General features: G+C 40.2%; 1 protein-coding gene across 5 annotated transcripts in view; it reads left to right on the top strand.

The window, feature by feature from the left end:
- The first annotated feature begins 3339 nt into the window (after positions 1–3339).
- Positions 3340–15134, top strand: part of LOC115192502 (ELAV-like protein 4) — a 92694-nt gene continuing 80899 nt past the window's right edge. Inside the window, exons 1-2 of one of the 5 annotated variants that reach the window (XM_029751093.1) lie at positions 3340–3838; positions 4407–4538. In XM_029751093.1, coding sequence (XP_029606953.1) covers positions 3791–3838; positions 4407–4538 — 180 coding nt within the window. In that variant the 5' untranslated portion in view covers positions 3340–3790. The remainder of the gene's footprint in view (positions 3839–4406; positions 4539–15134) is intronic. The other 4 variants (XM_029751092.1, XM_029751091.1, XM_029751090.1 and 1 more) reach the window with 4 other exon arrangements.

Genomic DNA, 15134 nt, shown 5'->3' with positions numbered 1-15134 from the left:
CTCTAACAGTGTGAAGCGCTGTGTGCTCTAAACAACTATTGGCTAGTTATCCTGTCTGTAAAGAAACGGGTGGCGTTACCGGTTGAGTCTGCTGCAACGATTGGATTAGAAGAAGACGCTCTCCCTCTTCTCTCATTTCCCCATTTTCTATTTCACTTACTCACAGTCACTAGTCTCAGCGCTAAAGTCTCCCCTTCTCCAAACATTGTTTGTGAATCAGAATCCGTAGCCAGTCGTTGTTGTTCAATCTAGTTATCTCCTGTCGACTTTGGTTGTTTTTGTCTGTTTACTTGACATTGTTTAGTAGGCTACTTTGTCTGTCTATATAATTATTCCATTGTTGACGACGTCTGTCACTATGTGGTGATCGCAGCCCATGCTTGCTTGATATTATTATTTCTTCTCACCCAGGCATGTTTACCAAATGATAGATCATTAGAAAATTAAATGACAAATGTTGATAGTTTATATTGCTTGCACAAATGTTGTGGCATAAGAGAAAATGTTTTGCTCTCTCGAAAGTGAAACAATATATGGGGCAAGCGACTTCAATTACTAATTTCTCTGAATGAAGGAAAATAACCATTACCAGATTCATACATTACATAGTATGGAAAAGCAATACTCCAAACCACAGCTTCATACTACGTGTCAAACATAGAGAACTGATACTTGTCTTACTCATTGTCAGGAATAAGTTTGGTCCAAATTGGATGTTGGGTACTATATTTATTGAGTATTATCTGAATCCTATAAATTAAAATGGTAAATTTGGGTGCAATCAATTAGCTTAATTTCTCCAAGAACAATTTATATTTCAACAAAGTAATGTTTCAGGAATGCCAATTGTATGTGTTTCTAACTACAGAAACAATTTCAGAACAATCTGAGATGGTGGGTGGCATGGCTTGCTGAAATGACATGGAATGACTCTGAAGCCAGTTGTACATGGTAACAGCTTTTTTGAGGTACATGTAAGAATAAGGCCATGATAGAAAAAACACCTAGTAGTTGTAAAATTGATAGTGCTGTATGGTCTCACTTGTTCTCTATGTGAGTAAGATTTCAGCCATATTCTCACTCTCTCCCTTCTTTCTCTATCTATCATTTACATATCTATGCACATATGCACATAATCACACGTTCAAATGCACAACATTAACAGCATTAGGGGAGAATTGAAGTAACTCTCTCTCGCCTCTCTGCTGGCTGTGGTCCATACCAGCAGATGGTCCGGTGTCAATAGGCTGCTATTAACTGGCCACAGTCCTCTCCTGGGGCCAGGAGAAAAAGCACATACAGTGCACTGGAGACAAAGACAAGCCATGCTGCTTGTGGAGGTACTGATACTTTTACCTTTTTACTGTATTTTAAGATGAGGTCACACCAAGCTGATGAATGGTATCATCACACAGTTTATTATATTCAGTAGAAATACTGTACATCTTCAGGAAACTATAGGAAAATAGCATGATGTGATGTCGACAATAATGTGATAATGATCAATCACCTGACCTTGACCGTTGACCATTGATTTGACCTAAATCCTGTTATGTTCAGGAGGAGGGGTAACACTTTACCACTTTTCATTGTTTCTCCTACACCTGTGTAGTAACACTGGAGTTCCTGTTGTATTAGGGTTGTATAAACATGCTATTACATAGTAGGTATTGTATCCCAAACCGTGAATGACATACAGTACAAACCTAAAGAATCTGACTCCATAGAGACGGTACAGGTGAATGTATCACAAATAACATGTCTTACATCAATTTCTTGACTTAGTCTATGTGGCTATTTCCCACATGTCATGCTGAAAAGGAATGCACTGCCAGCTATGTGCCAGGAAATGCCCTTGTCCAGAGCAAAGGATCACAATTTCAAACTCTCCAGAAAAGTGTTTAAAAGTTTAAAAACAGGCAAAATGAATATTTACTGAAAAGGGTCTCGTAGTTTCTTGCAATAGCCGTCTCTGACTTTGAGGAATATTTATCTCAAAACTGTGATTCCTAAAAAAATGTGTCCGAAGTTTTGGTTAACTCAGATTTGTCTAAAATCTTAAATTAATCAGAAATGAGCAGGGTCAGTTATACCATCTCCTGACATGTACTGCAGCAAGACAACCTGTGGTCCGTCCCTAAAGTCTTCTACTTTAGATTTAAACAAACATTATTGATATCACCATGGTCACAACCATAACCTGTCAACTCTGTCTCCCTTATAGATTAAGATAGAATATGACTTTTTGTTCAAATATGTTCATTTTAATTCGTTTTTATAGTCATAAAGCAACTGATGAAAAACTAAATTGCTACTTTGTATGCTGAAAGATCTTATAGAATGGTTAAGTTTTTGTTTAGGATTGTCAAATGAACCATTTTCCATATTTTACAAATGTTTGTATTGAGCTTTTACTTTTAGAGGCAAGAATATGTCTCATTTGAATATCTCTTGTCATCTCCGGAAGTCATTGTTAACCCCCTTAAGATATTTTCTTTAGTAACTGTTCTGAAAAAATATGTTAATCACTGTTCTGCAATAATTGCTTAAACTATTGAAATATTTGCTGTGCTAGACATAAAGGATCATGTTTCCTTTATAAATCTTGTTCTATATTCTGAATCTAGAAAAACATGCCAAAATGCTAATGAAATTAGCCCTGGAGAATTATATAGTGGTATAAACCAAACAAAAAGTTACAAGATTTGTATTACGTATGTAATTAATATAACATTAGAATTGAACAATCAAGGCCTTTAAACAGTTTTTGGACAGTAAATGTAAAAATTAACGGAGTTTACGGAGTTTACATTAATCCAGTTAGTTGCATTTTATGATACATAAAAAAGAGGGGGCGAGATAGCTGATACATTGGTCTATAAAAATATATATTTCAAATTTGGTTAATATTAAGAAAAATATGCGGGAAAAAAGTTGGGATTGCCTTGTCTTTCAAGGATCCCTGTAATTGATGATGGTGCTCCATCGTCCTACTACTAAGTATTCCTATTGAGATGAAGACTGGGCAGAAAAAGAGAAGGAATGAGCCTGATCCCTATGTCTCATGTCTTATACACAGAGAAAGAGGAGATGGGAAACACAGAGAAAGCAGGGAGAACAGGCAGATGTGGTGGCATCGCTGTTGTTGTTAGAACAGTCTTCCCACCTTGTGGTAGCACAGTGAACTGTAGCTGCCTGCATGAGAGCGTGAGCAAGTGAGTTGGGAGAGAGCGACACAGAGAGAGATGGAATGAGAGTGTGAGAGAGAGAGAAAGAAAGGGTGAGAGAGAGAGAGAGAGAGAGAGAGAGAGAGAGATTGAAAGGGTGAGAGAGAGAGAAAGAGAGAAAGAGAAAGAGAGACAGAGAGGGAGTTTAAACCAAGAGCTATGTTTTGGGACAAGCTAATCTGCCAGAAAGCAGTGTGAGGATCGGAGCGCATTGTGTGAGCGAGTGTGCGGGGGACAGATAAGGGAACAAGCCCGCCAGCCCGACTGCTTGTTTTAATGTGCTGACTCTGGGGAGATAAAAAAAAATTGACTCTTCAGTTGTGTGCCGAGACCCTGGGCACAAGCTCCACATCCACCAGAGGTGTACCAAAGCAGGGGGAAAAGGGGACAAAAATCTGACACAAAAGAAATTATAGAGGATTTTTTCCCATTTTTTAATTGATTAATTTTTTCTTTCTTTTTTCCTGGGACTGACTTTCATTTCCAGTAGAAAGAGGGAGAAAATCACTGAAGGGGAACCCTTAGAAAATAAGAAAAGGACAAGAAAAAGCATTGACTACAAGATGTTCGAAATCAGCCGAACACTCAACGCTGCTTTGTTGAGCAATGAGGTAAAGAAAAATTGGCTTCCTTTTTTCTCACCTCCCCAGTGTATGTGCTGCCTACCATTCTGTCTTGTGTATTATTGTGTGTGTACATTTCTATGTAAAGTGTAAAGACACAGGGTTGATTAATGACCAGAGCTTAGCGTATTAGCCAAGCTCGATGGATGCTAGTAGAAAAAGGATCACAACGCTTCTCACTCATTCCTGCTTGCAGTAACAAATGGAAGGCTAGGCAGCTGGCTGATTAATGTGACAACTGTTTTATTTCCCCTAATTTCCCCAAAGCAAGGTGGCTATCATTGCTAAGCTTGCTTGAGGAATCGCCCATCATGTGTGTGTGTGCATATGTGTGTGAGCGTGTGGTTGATGCCTGTGTCTGCATGTCTGTGTGTGTGTGATTGTGTGTGTGCATAGTGTACTGTGATTGCCCTCTGCCTCCTCTTCCTCTCTCCCCCTCACTCCCGCTGTCCTTTGCCATTCTGTTTCTGTCCTTCCTACTTTCCTGTTTCTGTTCTTCCTTCTTCTCCCTCTCCCCCTCTCTCTATCTGTGTGTGAGCGTGCACTCTGTGAGCAGCATCTCAAGATGATGGTGAGGTACCCCCAGCTCTCGGGACTAGCCACTGCTGACGGCTCCGTCCCTGAGAGGCTCTCGCCGCTATTTCCCAGGGATCTCCCATCCACCCAGATGGGGTCCAGGTCACTTTTGGTAAGAGGATAGACAGAAATATCTCCATCTCTTATAACACAAACAGGAGAAAAAATGATAGAGAGAGAGAGAGAGAGAGAGCGAAAGAGAGAGAGAGCGAAAGAGAGAGAGAGAGCAGTAAATAATAGATCAGTTTAGGAAGATGACTGTATCCCCAGGAATTGTATTAGCAGCTATTAACATGCTTATGTGTGTTCAATTACAACCGCCTACTCTGCCTTAACCCTCTGTCAATCAGTCCGTTATCTTGGGAGTAAGAGCGGCAGAGTGCATGTGAAGTGTGTATGAATTCAGTGTAGCAGGCTCACTGCATGCATAGTTTGCCAATGCCTGCATCTTTATGTGCATTTTGTACGTGTGTGTGGGCGCTTATGGCTTATGTGTTGTATGTGCATGGAAATAATGTTACCTCAATATTTCTAAACTATTTTTTTTTAAACTACATTTGAATCTGAAACCGAGAGTAAATTAGAACATGGAAAGTAGCATGTAATATGGCGTCAGGTAATAGTTTTTCTTTGAAAAGTGTGGGGTTGGGTACATTTACCATCTGGACACTCGTAACTGGCAGATGTGATGTGCGGCAACTTAGAAATACAGGGCTACTGCAATACACTGAAACCGTGCCACAATGATGAAATACTGTAAGATATGAATGTTACCATTAATACCTGATGCTCTGTATGGAGAGAATTTAGAAGTATGGATATGGTGTAGTTTATTTGTTTCACTTTTTACATACGAGATTTGTTTAGACAGGATACTGATCTGATTTCATTATGTAATGCAGATAGTTACTCTTGATGGCCATTATGTAAAGCAGGCAACTAAGTCAACCTGAAGTTAAACCATTAGGGACATTATCTTTGAGATAATTTATTCAAGTCTTCCTCCTCATTGTTAGAACTTGAGTCTACAGTATGTGCTGTTTCTAATGTAGAGTGTAGTTCAAGGGGAAGAGAGGCATGAGAAAACCTGCATTAAATCGACATGAAACTGTGGGTGTCTAATCTGTGATGGGCTCTCATTCGGCTTCCCTTCAAACAGGCTCAGCTTCCCACCCTAGAGCTTTCCAGAATTTTTCAGAAATCGTTGTAATGCTGACAGCATTGAAGTCTTCCGTTAACTGTACACGATTGCAGAGGAAATGCTTGGTCATCTATAAAGACTTAATGTTGTTATTCACCTGGCAGAACCGTCTTATTCACTCATACAGACTATTCTCGCATAGGCTACACAGTCATGCTCACTAGCTGCCTGTGAAGAATCCTATTGTTGTACTACAGAGGAAATAGACTTAAATTGCAGATGACAAGTAGCTTGATGCTGTAATTTCTCTCTCACATAATAATAGTACCACACAGTGCCTTAATTTCTACTGAAATTAAAATTGAATAGTAGATTGTAATAATGGGTAGTGAGAGGTTATGGCAAGTTATTAAATCAACTCTTTCAAGCCTTTTAACTGCAACACATAAAGAAGTATTTAGTGTTTGGGTGAGCTAAAGAACTTGATGTGGATGTTTGTATGCATTTTCATTATATCTGATAATGATTATGCAGACCGTTCTAAAGCTATGATTGGAATGCGCACAAACCAGGGAGAATGTTTTATCACCCTGTTTCTAGGTGACCCTGAAAACCCACAAATACTATTCTACTTCCTGTTAAAATAAATGTAACTATATTAGTTGTATGTAAGTCAGAATATATGAGGCGTGACTGGGATTATGATTACCCTGGTTAAAACAGACCATCGTTACAATGATTAATGGTACCTTCATTAAGCACAGCTAGATCATTTGCATACATTAGATACATGTGCTGGAAGAATGTTGAGGCTTTGCCGTTGGAGAGCAGGATTAGTTTATACTTTTGGTGGATGTGAGGCATACTATTATAATACTAGAGAGCAAAATGTTGAGTCCTAGATGTCTGAGATGTGTACGGTATGAGAGCTGCATGGTACCACTGTATGGCTATGGCTGTGCTACAGTATGATATTATCACAACAGTAGGATTGACAAAATTGAAATGATGATCTATCTTAAATCAAAAGCCAAAATAAAAAACTATTATTTTACTGGTATGATACTGAACACCTTCAAGTATATTTAAAGGGAATCCAGTATAGCAAAGTGATGAAGCAAAAGACATCACTTGGTTGTACAAGATACATACTTAGCTAAATGGCTGCAGTCTTGAACAATGTCCCTGGAGTCCAGGCTGCCATTTGTCAGGCTGCAGGGGACCTAGAGAACATTGTGTTTGAAAGGATGCCGAACAACTTCTACTGAGTTCTCTATCAGAACCTAGTGTCTGTTCTGCTCTGAATGCTGTTGCGAGCCTGTGATTACTGTCATCACACAGCTGTTGTTTTTCTTAGAATGCTGTGCTTTGTTTGGTAACTCCATTCTTCGGTTCAACAAAGAAAGGTTAGATTTGACTTCAAACTCATTTGATGCATCATCACAACAATCAGAAGCATTGGCAATGGCATATTGACACCCCCGAAATTGTAAGGGTCATCTCTATTGCACAACAATGATTAGCTCTTTCCATCTGCCGCTTCCATCACTTCCTCCTTCCCTGATTGCAGTGTGTCTCTGGATAATCTACCCCAGGAAATTAGTTCATTTATGCTCAACAACCCTGCCTTTGCTGACGCACAAACAGGTGCAGTATAAAGATAGGCACGTATCATCTCTGAGAGAGGCAGCGCACTGTGCCAAGGAGGTAGAATCACCAGCCTAACTGCGACACAAAATCATATCTTGGATACAAAGGCCATAGATTGATATTGATTAACTGACAGGAGCATCATTTTAGGATTTACTATCTATGAAGAATGAAATGATGAAGTAACCTGGATTTGTTGAACGGTGGATTTGGACCAATATTGAGTGAATTGATCTAAGATATCCCAATTCATAACATGCAAATACCAACATGAATCATTGAACTTTGAAAAAACATCAGTATGAGTAAGAATGAGCCAAGACACACGAGGTACCAGAACCTTGCTCAATCATCAGTTTTAGGAGGATGGCACACGAAAGTGCTATTTATCACGCAGGTCAATCAGCGGTCACCTGCACACAGCTGCAAGAGAACAGCCCATCTCACACTGCAGTACAACTGTTAAATACATATAGGCTGAAGAAGCTTTTATCAAAGATTATTGTAGTGTATGTCCACAAAAAGGGTGTTAGAGAATATGTTGAGGGGAATATACTGTGCTACCTGAGTAGTTACTTGCTTACTACATCCTGATTACGCCCATAAAAAACAATAGCTGTTGGGTGGCCTGTGTGGCATAGGATATGCTCTGTCAGCTTCTTGTAAAGGACCCAGTAAAGATCCAATGAATGCCAATTACCCTGACCATGTCAAGTCAGTGCCATCATATAACAATTCATTTCAGATATCACACATTAAAGGGGGTGATTGTCTGTTGTGGGTTACAATTCATAGGCTAGTTTCTCAGCCACCCTGCATGATTCTCTCATTCCTGAGATGGGTGGGGTAGCTACTGTACTGTGTGTGCCTGCATGGAAGGCAGGGCCAAGAGGGCAGGCTGGCAGTGTCACACTAAGAGGGGGCCAGTGCTGCATGGGGGGGCCTGGTGAGCAGCAGCTGAGCCAGAGTCCCGCTGGGAGCCGTCACTGCTGAGTGGAGCAGGTGTCTCCAGCCAGGCAAAGAGCTTCCCTAAGCCAGAGGAGAAGAGAGGAGGCAGGGCCGGCCATGACTCTGTGTGCCCCGCAGAGGACAGGTGGCTCTCTCTCTCTCTCTCTCTCTCTCTCTCTCTCTCTCTCTCTCTCTCTCTCTCTCTCTCTCTCTCTCTCTCTCTCTCTCTCTCTCCTCTCTCTCTCTCTCTCTCTCTCTCTCTCTCTTTCTCTCTCTCTCTCTCTCTCTCTCTCTCTCACACACTCTGTGAGTATACTTCTCAATGCCTCCTCCAGGGGCTGTCATTGCATACCAAGCCGCCCTATTGTGTATCTTGTCTGCAGAGGGATTACATTAGCATGTTAGCTAGCAATGTTGCTGTCCATGGTGCTGAAGTACCAGATGGATATATACAGTACAGTGCCTTCAGAAAGTATTCACACCACTTGACTTTTTCCACATTTTGTTGTGTTACAGCCTCTCTGACCTACACACAATACCCCATAATGTCAAAGTGTAATTATGTTTATTTATTTATTTATTTTACAAATGTTTTAAAAATACAAATATGAAATGTCAAGAAGAATTCAACCCCTTTGTTATGACAAATGGTGTTTAACATGATTTTTGAATGACCTCATCTCTGTACCCCACACATACAATTATCTGTAAGGTCCCTCAGTCGAGCATTGAATTTCAAACACAGATTCAACCACAAACCACAGTTTTTCCAATGCCTCGCAAAGAAGAGCACCTATCGGTAGACAGGTAAAAAAAAAGCAGACATTGAATACCGCTTTGAGGAAATCCAACACATCACTGAGTACCACTCTTCATATTTTCTAGCATGGTGGTGGCTGCATCATGTTATGGGTATGCTTGTCATCGGCAAGGACTAGGGAGTTTTTTAGGATAAAAATAAATGGAATAGAGCTAAGCACAGGCAAAATCCTAGAGGAAAAACTGGTTCAGTCTGTTTTCCAACAGACACTGGGAGACAAATTCACATTTCAGCAGCATAATAACCTAAAACACAAGGCCAAATATACACTGGAGTTGCTTACTAAGATGACATTGAATGTTCCTTGCCTAGTTACAGTTCTGACTTAAATTGGCTTGAAAATCTATGGCAAGACTTGAAAATGGCTGTCTAGCACCTTGACAGTTTCAAGAATTAAAAAAATAATAATGTGCAAATATTATACAATCCAGGTGTACAAAGCTATTAGAGATTTACTCAGAAAGACTCACAGCTGTAATCACTGCCAAAGATGACTCTAACATGTATTGACTCAGGGGTGTGAATACTATTTCCTTTTCAATACATTTTCAAAAATGTCAAAAAACATGTTTCCACTTTGTCATTATAAGTTATTGTGTGTAGATGTGTGAGAAAAAAAACCATATTTAATCCTTTTTGAATTCAGGCTATAACACAACAAAATGTGGAATATGTCATGGGGTATGAATACCTTCTGAAAGCACTGTACAAGGGGAGGTGGTTGTGATCCATAAAACATAGCCAACCAAAAGAAAGAACTGAAGCTTACACCCAGCTAAGGGTCAGCTTTCTGGATACACGTACCCTGACCTGGAAGTAACAGCCTGTGATTTCACCCATAGAGAGGCAAATGGCAAGGTTTCGGAGGAGAAGCCACTCACGTTGCTCTGTGTGCGTATATGACAGGGGTCTATTTATCGACTGAGAGTTGCATGTGATAAAACACAAAAGAATGTACATACAATTGTGATGATAGCTTGAAAACCATGACTTTTTGACCGTTATGTAAGAGCGCTTAACAAGTGCTTTTTCCTCTTACAACCGCAAAGAGCACTTCTATTGTGTTGATTAAACCGGAATTTAATTTTAGAGCCACGTTTATATACTGTATGCTTACTGTGGCCATTGTTTTATATCCAATCACAGTTATTTCACGGCTTATAACAGAGTAATTAGAAAAGGAATCATGTTGGAGGAAAAAAACGGAACTGTGTCGTGTCTTTATTGCCTGAGAGCGAGGTTTATTCTTGTTTGTGTACATACAGTAATGAATGTTACTGTTAATTAGAGTGGAACGGTGAAAGGGTATTGAAGAAAACAGCCACAGTTTTATGCCATTTTCAGTCAACTGTTTCCATACACTCAGTTCCAGACATTACAAAGGAGGCATTACCCCCACTGACCAGTGTAGTTCTATTGTAATCTCTCTTAGCTGACTAAGCTCAAAATAACAATAACAATAACCATTATGCTATAGTCAAGATTATCTATATATATATATATATATAAATAATTATATTCAAATTGCACATAATTATATTCAAATTGCACATTGTGACGCATAAAAATATATGACATAAAAAAAGGGCAGTCAAATGGCTGCACCTGCTATTCGAGAGCCATCAGTATCGGGCCGCCATCTTAAAAAAAGAGATTAGCGAATGCTTTAGTTCACAGTTTACTGCCTTTTGGTAGGAAGTGACAAATGTGGCCAACACTTGAGCGATAGGCTGTGGCCGAATCGTGACATCTTGACGAACAACACTGTTTTGCAGAATTTGTAGTTTTTTAGCCAATTACTTTTATTGATTTACTAATTGTTTGGGAGCTATAAAAGTGACGGCTGTTGTCATGAATAAATGATATGTGCCTGACATGAGTGCATTACTGAGGGAGACCTGCGAGGCCAGGCATTTACTTCCTTAGAGACATAGCGGTTCTCTTCACAGCCCTGGGAAAGCATCATCCCCACTAGTTTTCCAAGCCATTAATAATGAATCCTTTCTAACAGCAGCATTCAGGTTTAGATGGCTAGGACATCAGTGACAAGACTAAAATAGCACAATTTACAGCAGGAGAAAAGCATATTTATGTATGGTAATTATTCCTTAAGGTATCCTTCTTTGCTGCTCTCTCCATTCTTGATTTCTTTACTCTCCCTATCTCGTTCTATTTCCTCCTGAGGGTGCAGAGGGGAGGGGGTAAAAAAAGAGAGATGGACGGAACACAGAACACTGCATTCATTCCTTTCATAGCTACAGTGGTCAAGGGCAGGGAGAAACACAACATACTTTATTAATGCATTGCATTTTGTCAAGCATAAATCTATGCCTACCTAAACAGAAAATGTTACATTGATCAACAAAAATAAACAGCTAATACAACACACATGAGATAAAGCTATTCGCCAAGCATATATGCTGTTAAACTAAAATATGGCAGAGTAGCATTGTGCACTCGCTTTCCTACTAGCATCTTATTAAGAAAGAGCAGTAAACCATGAAGTGACATTTAGAAAGATGAAATGTCCAGTGTTAGCATGTTAGGAGGGCTCTAGTGCTCTGAGGCAGGCTGGCAGCACAGCGAAGGGATGGGGCCAGGCAGGAGAATGCATCCCCTCTCTGAGGGGAGGTGCTGATTAAAGCCCCAGCCAGATGGACCGCAGCGGTCACCCTCAGAGCATGGAGGTACCCCGACTGGGATCAAACACAGAGCAGGCCGCCCCACAGCCAACCACTACACCACCATGGCAGCACTCACCACTCATAGTGGCAACACAGACGCCAATAGCGACGAGGGACAACACTGGTAATGACAAGGGGAGCAGGCAAAGTATTGTTGCGGTTGAATGTCATTTATCAAGTGGCAACACCTCTGTAATCCAAATGGACTGTAATCCAAAGTCTCCTGCTGTGACTGAAACCCTCCGTGCTAGAATACATGTCAACCATGGAAACCCCTCTGTGCAATTTTACAGCTCTCTCATTTCTGTTAAAGGTTATGGGAGCCTCAGTCCTTGCTCGCAAACAAAGGTAGTTATATGTACATATGCTTATTCTACCATGGTATTTGTTTAATTATACTTCAGATGTAGGCTCCCTTGCTGGGTTCAGTATTTATGAAACACTTTCCTTTGGCGCAGCCACGACCGCTATTGAATTGTAATAACTGTCTTAGTACTGCATTTTGTGATAAAGGTGGCCATCTCTCCATACATACAGTATGTGGTTTTCTCCTGTCACATTCTGTTCCATAGACAGGAATAGCTTACGCAGTTAGATAAGCCATGCCACTTCTCAATTGCTCCATCTATATAAAATGGATTTGAGTTCAAGGGAATGACAAACGCCTGTGACAAATATAGCACAGCCTTGTCCTGAAGTCGCCATGAAGAATTAATGTCTTGTTGAGAAGTTTCTCTTAGGTGGTGACATGAGCATGAGTTGAAATGGCCGTGATTCATTTCCAATGACATGGAAAGATAGGTATTTACAGGAGAAATGTTTCTCCTGCGGTTTAAGGAGCTGAGTAAGGATTTGGCAGAATGCTTGTCAGTCATCTTAAACGTAAAAAATAACAGAAGCCAGTCCCGAAAGACAACTACTGCTGTCCTCGGCTAAATGCAGATTTGTAATTGATGCCTGATGTCTCGGAGTAAGCAATGCTGAGTTTGTCACTCTGTATCAAGACAAAAGGTCTGACACCAATTTGTTGATTGTTATGGGTGGAGAATGGACTTAAGCCAGAGAAGTGATGATAATCAATCTGAGTTGCACGGCCAGGTGCTGCCAAAACTTCTATACAGGAAGTAAATGGATTGTTCAAGGGCAAATCAAAGAGAGCCAAATAAGCTCCTCCAAATAAGCTCCTGAGAAGACAAACCTGGGTGTCATAAAGAATAGTCTGTTTGTTTATGAGGGAGTCAGGGACATACTGTACTGGGATTTTTCCATGATAGGCTCAGTTCCATGGAAAGTGCATGATGAACATCATTTTTTGGAGGTCTCTCTCTCTCTGCCAGATCAGGCACAAATGGGCTATAAAAGCAAGCAGGGGATGACACTTCCAATCCGGTTAGTGTCCCTAATAGGAAATACAGAGGTGAGCTGGGAGAGGCGAGGCCTGCTGTTAACAAAGCTAAAATGATCTAACTACAGGCCCTGTGTGACATGCTAATCAATGGCCATTGACCTTTCACTGACCTGGTTGTCTGGTGGTCATTCAAACAAACCATATTGTGAAAGTTACCATTTCATGACAGATAACTTTTTTATTGATCTGTAAAATCAAAGGGAATTTCAGATAACTTAATACATATATTCATAAAAACATATCAATCAGTGAAACTTAAAATATGGCACAGAGTAAAATACTGGCAGATGAGCCCATGGATGAATGTAACATAATCTGAAAAATCTATATTGTGTTTATTCAAAATACATGTTCACAGAAGATTACATGTATATTTATTGAGCGTGGCAAATTAAAACTTCTTAAAATGTTAACAGTTTTTTACACACTTCACACATTTCAGGTGACACCAACACTTTGCTACTTTTAAATGAACTTGTGATTATTCAGAGTGAAACATGAGAAGGGTGCGAATACACTGTATCTAACGGTTAGATTGCTCTGATTTAGATTAAGTTGATTCTATAAGACTGTCTGCTGCATATCTACTTTCATACTAGCTACATACAGAGGAGATATTATCTTACAATGGTGTTACATCTAAGTGTAATATCAAATTGTGTATTCGCGTGTGTGTGTGCGTGTGAGAGAGAGAGAGAGAGAGAGAGAGAGAGAGAGAGAGAGAGAGAGAGAGAGAGAGAGAGAGAGAGAGAGAGAGAGAGAGAGAGAGAGAGAGAGAGAGAGAGATCACCCACACAGTGTGTATGTGTGCAGTCAGTAGTGGAAATCCTTAAAATTCTTAGTTGAAATTCAAGTCAGCATTAAGGACGGGTCTCAATTTTCATCAGCAGAAAAAAACATTCACTGGATGTTAATCCGTGGAGCGCTTTTGAGAGGGAGGGGTTTGGGATGAGTAGGGAGGGCACGAGAGAGCAGGCGCAGGCCATGACAATTAGCCAGATTCTGGTGTCAAAATTAGCAGGCTTTCAGCAGAGGCAGGAGCCATGCCGGTGGGGCTCTATAATTGGGGCTACAGCAATCGGTGCGTCAGGTCATAGGTACTTCAGGAGGGTGGGTGAGAGAGAGTGTCAGGACCTATCCAGGCAGAGACAATCAATGAGATGGGCTTTACATTGCTGACTGCATCGTTGGAAATCCTCCTGGGTTAGAGCCAGTAAAGCTTTTCACTTGAAAAAGTTAAGAAATATACAAAAAACGAACAAATACTTTCCTGAAAATAGCTATCATAGTCTTTAGTCAAAATACATTAGCCCGTACAGTACATAAGGCTAAAGCTAAATTCCAAATAATTTTAATGCAATATTTTACAAAATCCCCCAAAACACACAGTGTGTACGGAGAGCCAAAGCCCACGGAGGCAAACCTTCCTGCCCAGCAACTCCAGTGACTAGATCTGAAATCTCCCAGCAGGCAGCCAACCTCCCCATCTGACAACACAAGGCAGGAGAGAGCCAAATGTAACACTGCTTTAAGACCCCATTCACTTTCATCACTTTCTATTCATTAAAAGAACGGAGGAAAACAATTTGGTAAAAGAAAGCAAGTACAGAAGAGGATATGGATTGCTCAAATGAAATCCCATTAAGAAAACTCTATTGAAGTATTTGAGGATGTTGTCCATAGATAAGAATCTTCTGCTTCCTGGAACTCTTCTTAACTGCGTACCTATTCATCCAATAGTTAAAGTTGACTGCAATCAAAAAGAAAAATGATTGTTATTCATCTGTGTTATGTTCTATTATTTACAGCCAAGAATTAAAAGGGGGTAATAAAAACATGGTACCAGAGAGAATATTAAAGTCAGTGAAGCAGAGAATTATTTCCCAAGCTTGCACAGAATGCAATGAATTCAAAAAGGTCAAGTCAGAATAATAAAAGTGATAGAAAAAACAGGTCTGGTATTCATTGCAGGTTTCTAGACTGAGAAGCATTGTACCAGAACGCACCCCAAACAAAAGGCCGGTGGTATCTGTTGTTGTCCCTGGCAGTAAGGGGTG

The sequence above is a fragment of the Salmo trutta genome, chromosome 4 (genome assembly GCF_901001165.1).
Source record: "Salmo trutta chromosome 4, fSalTru1.1, whole genome shotgun sequence".
NCBI classification, from domain to species: Eukaryota; Metazoa; Chordata; class Actinopteri; order Salmoniformes; family Salmonidae; genus Salmo; species Salmo trutta.
The sequence above is the reverse complement of the archived record's forward strand: the minus strand, read 5'-3'. Positions and strand labels throughout refer to the sequence as shown.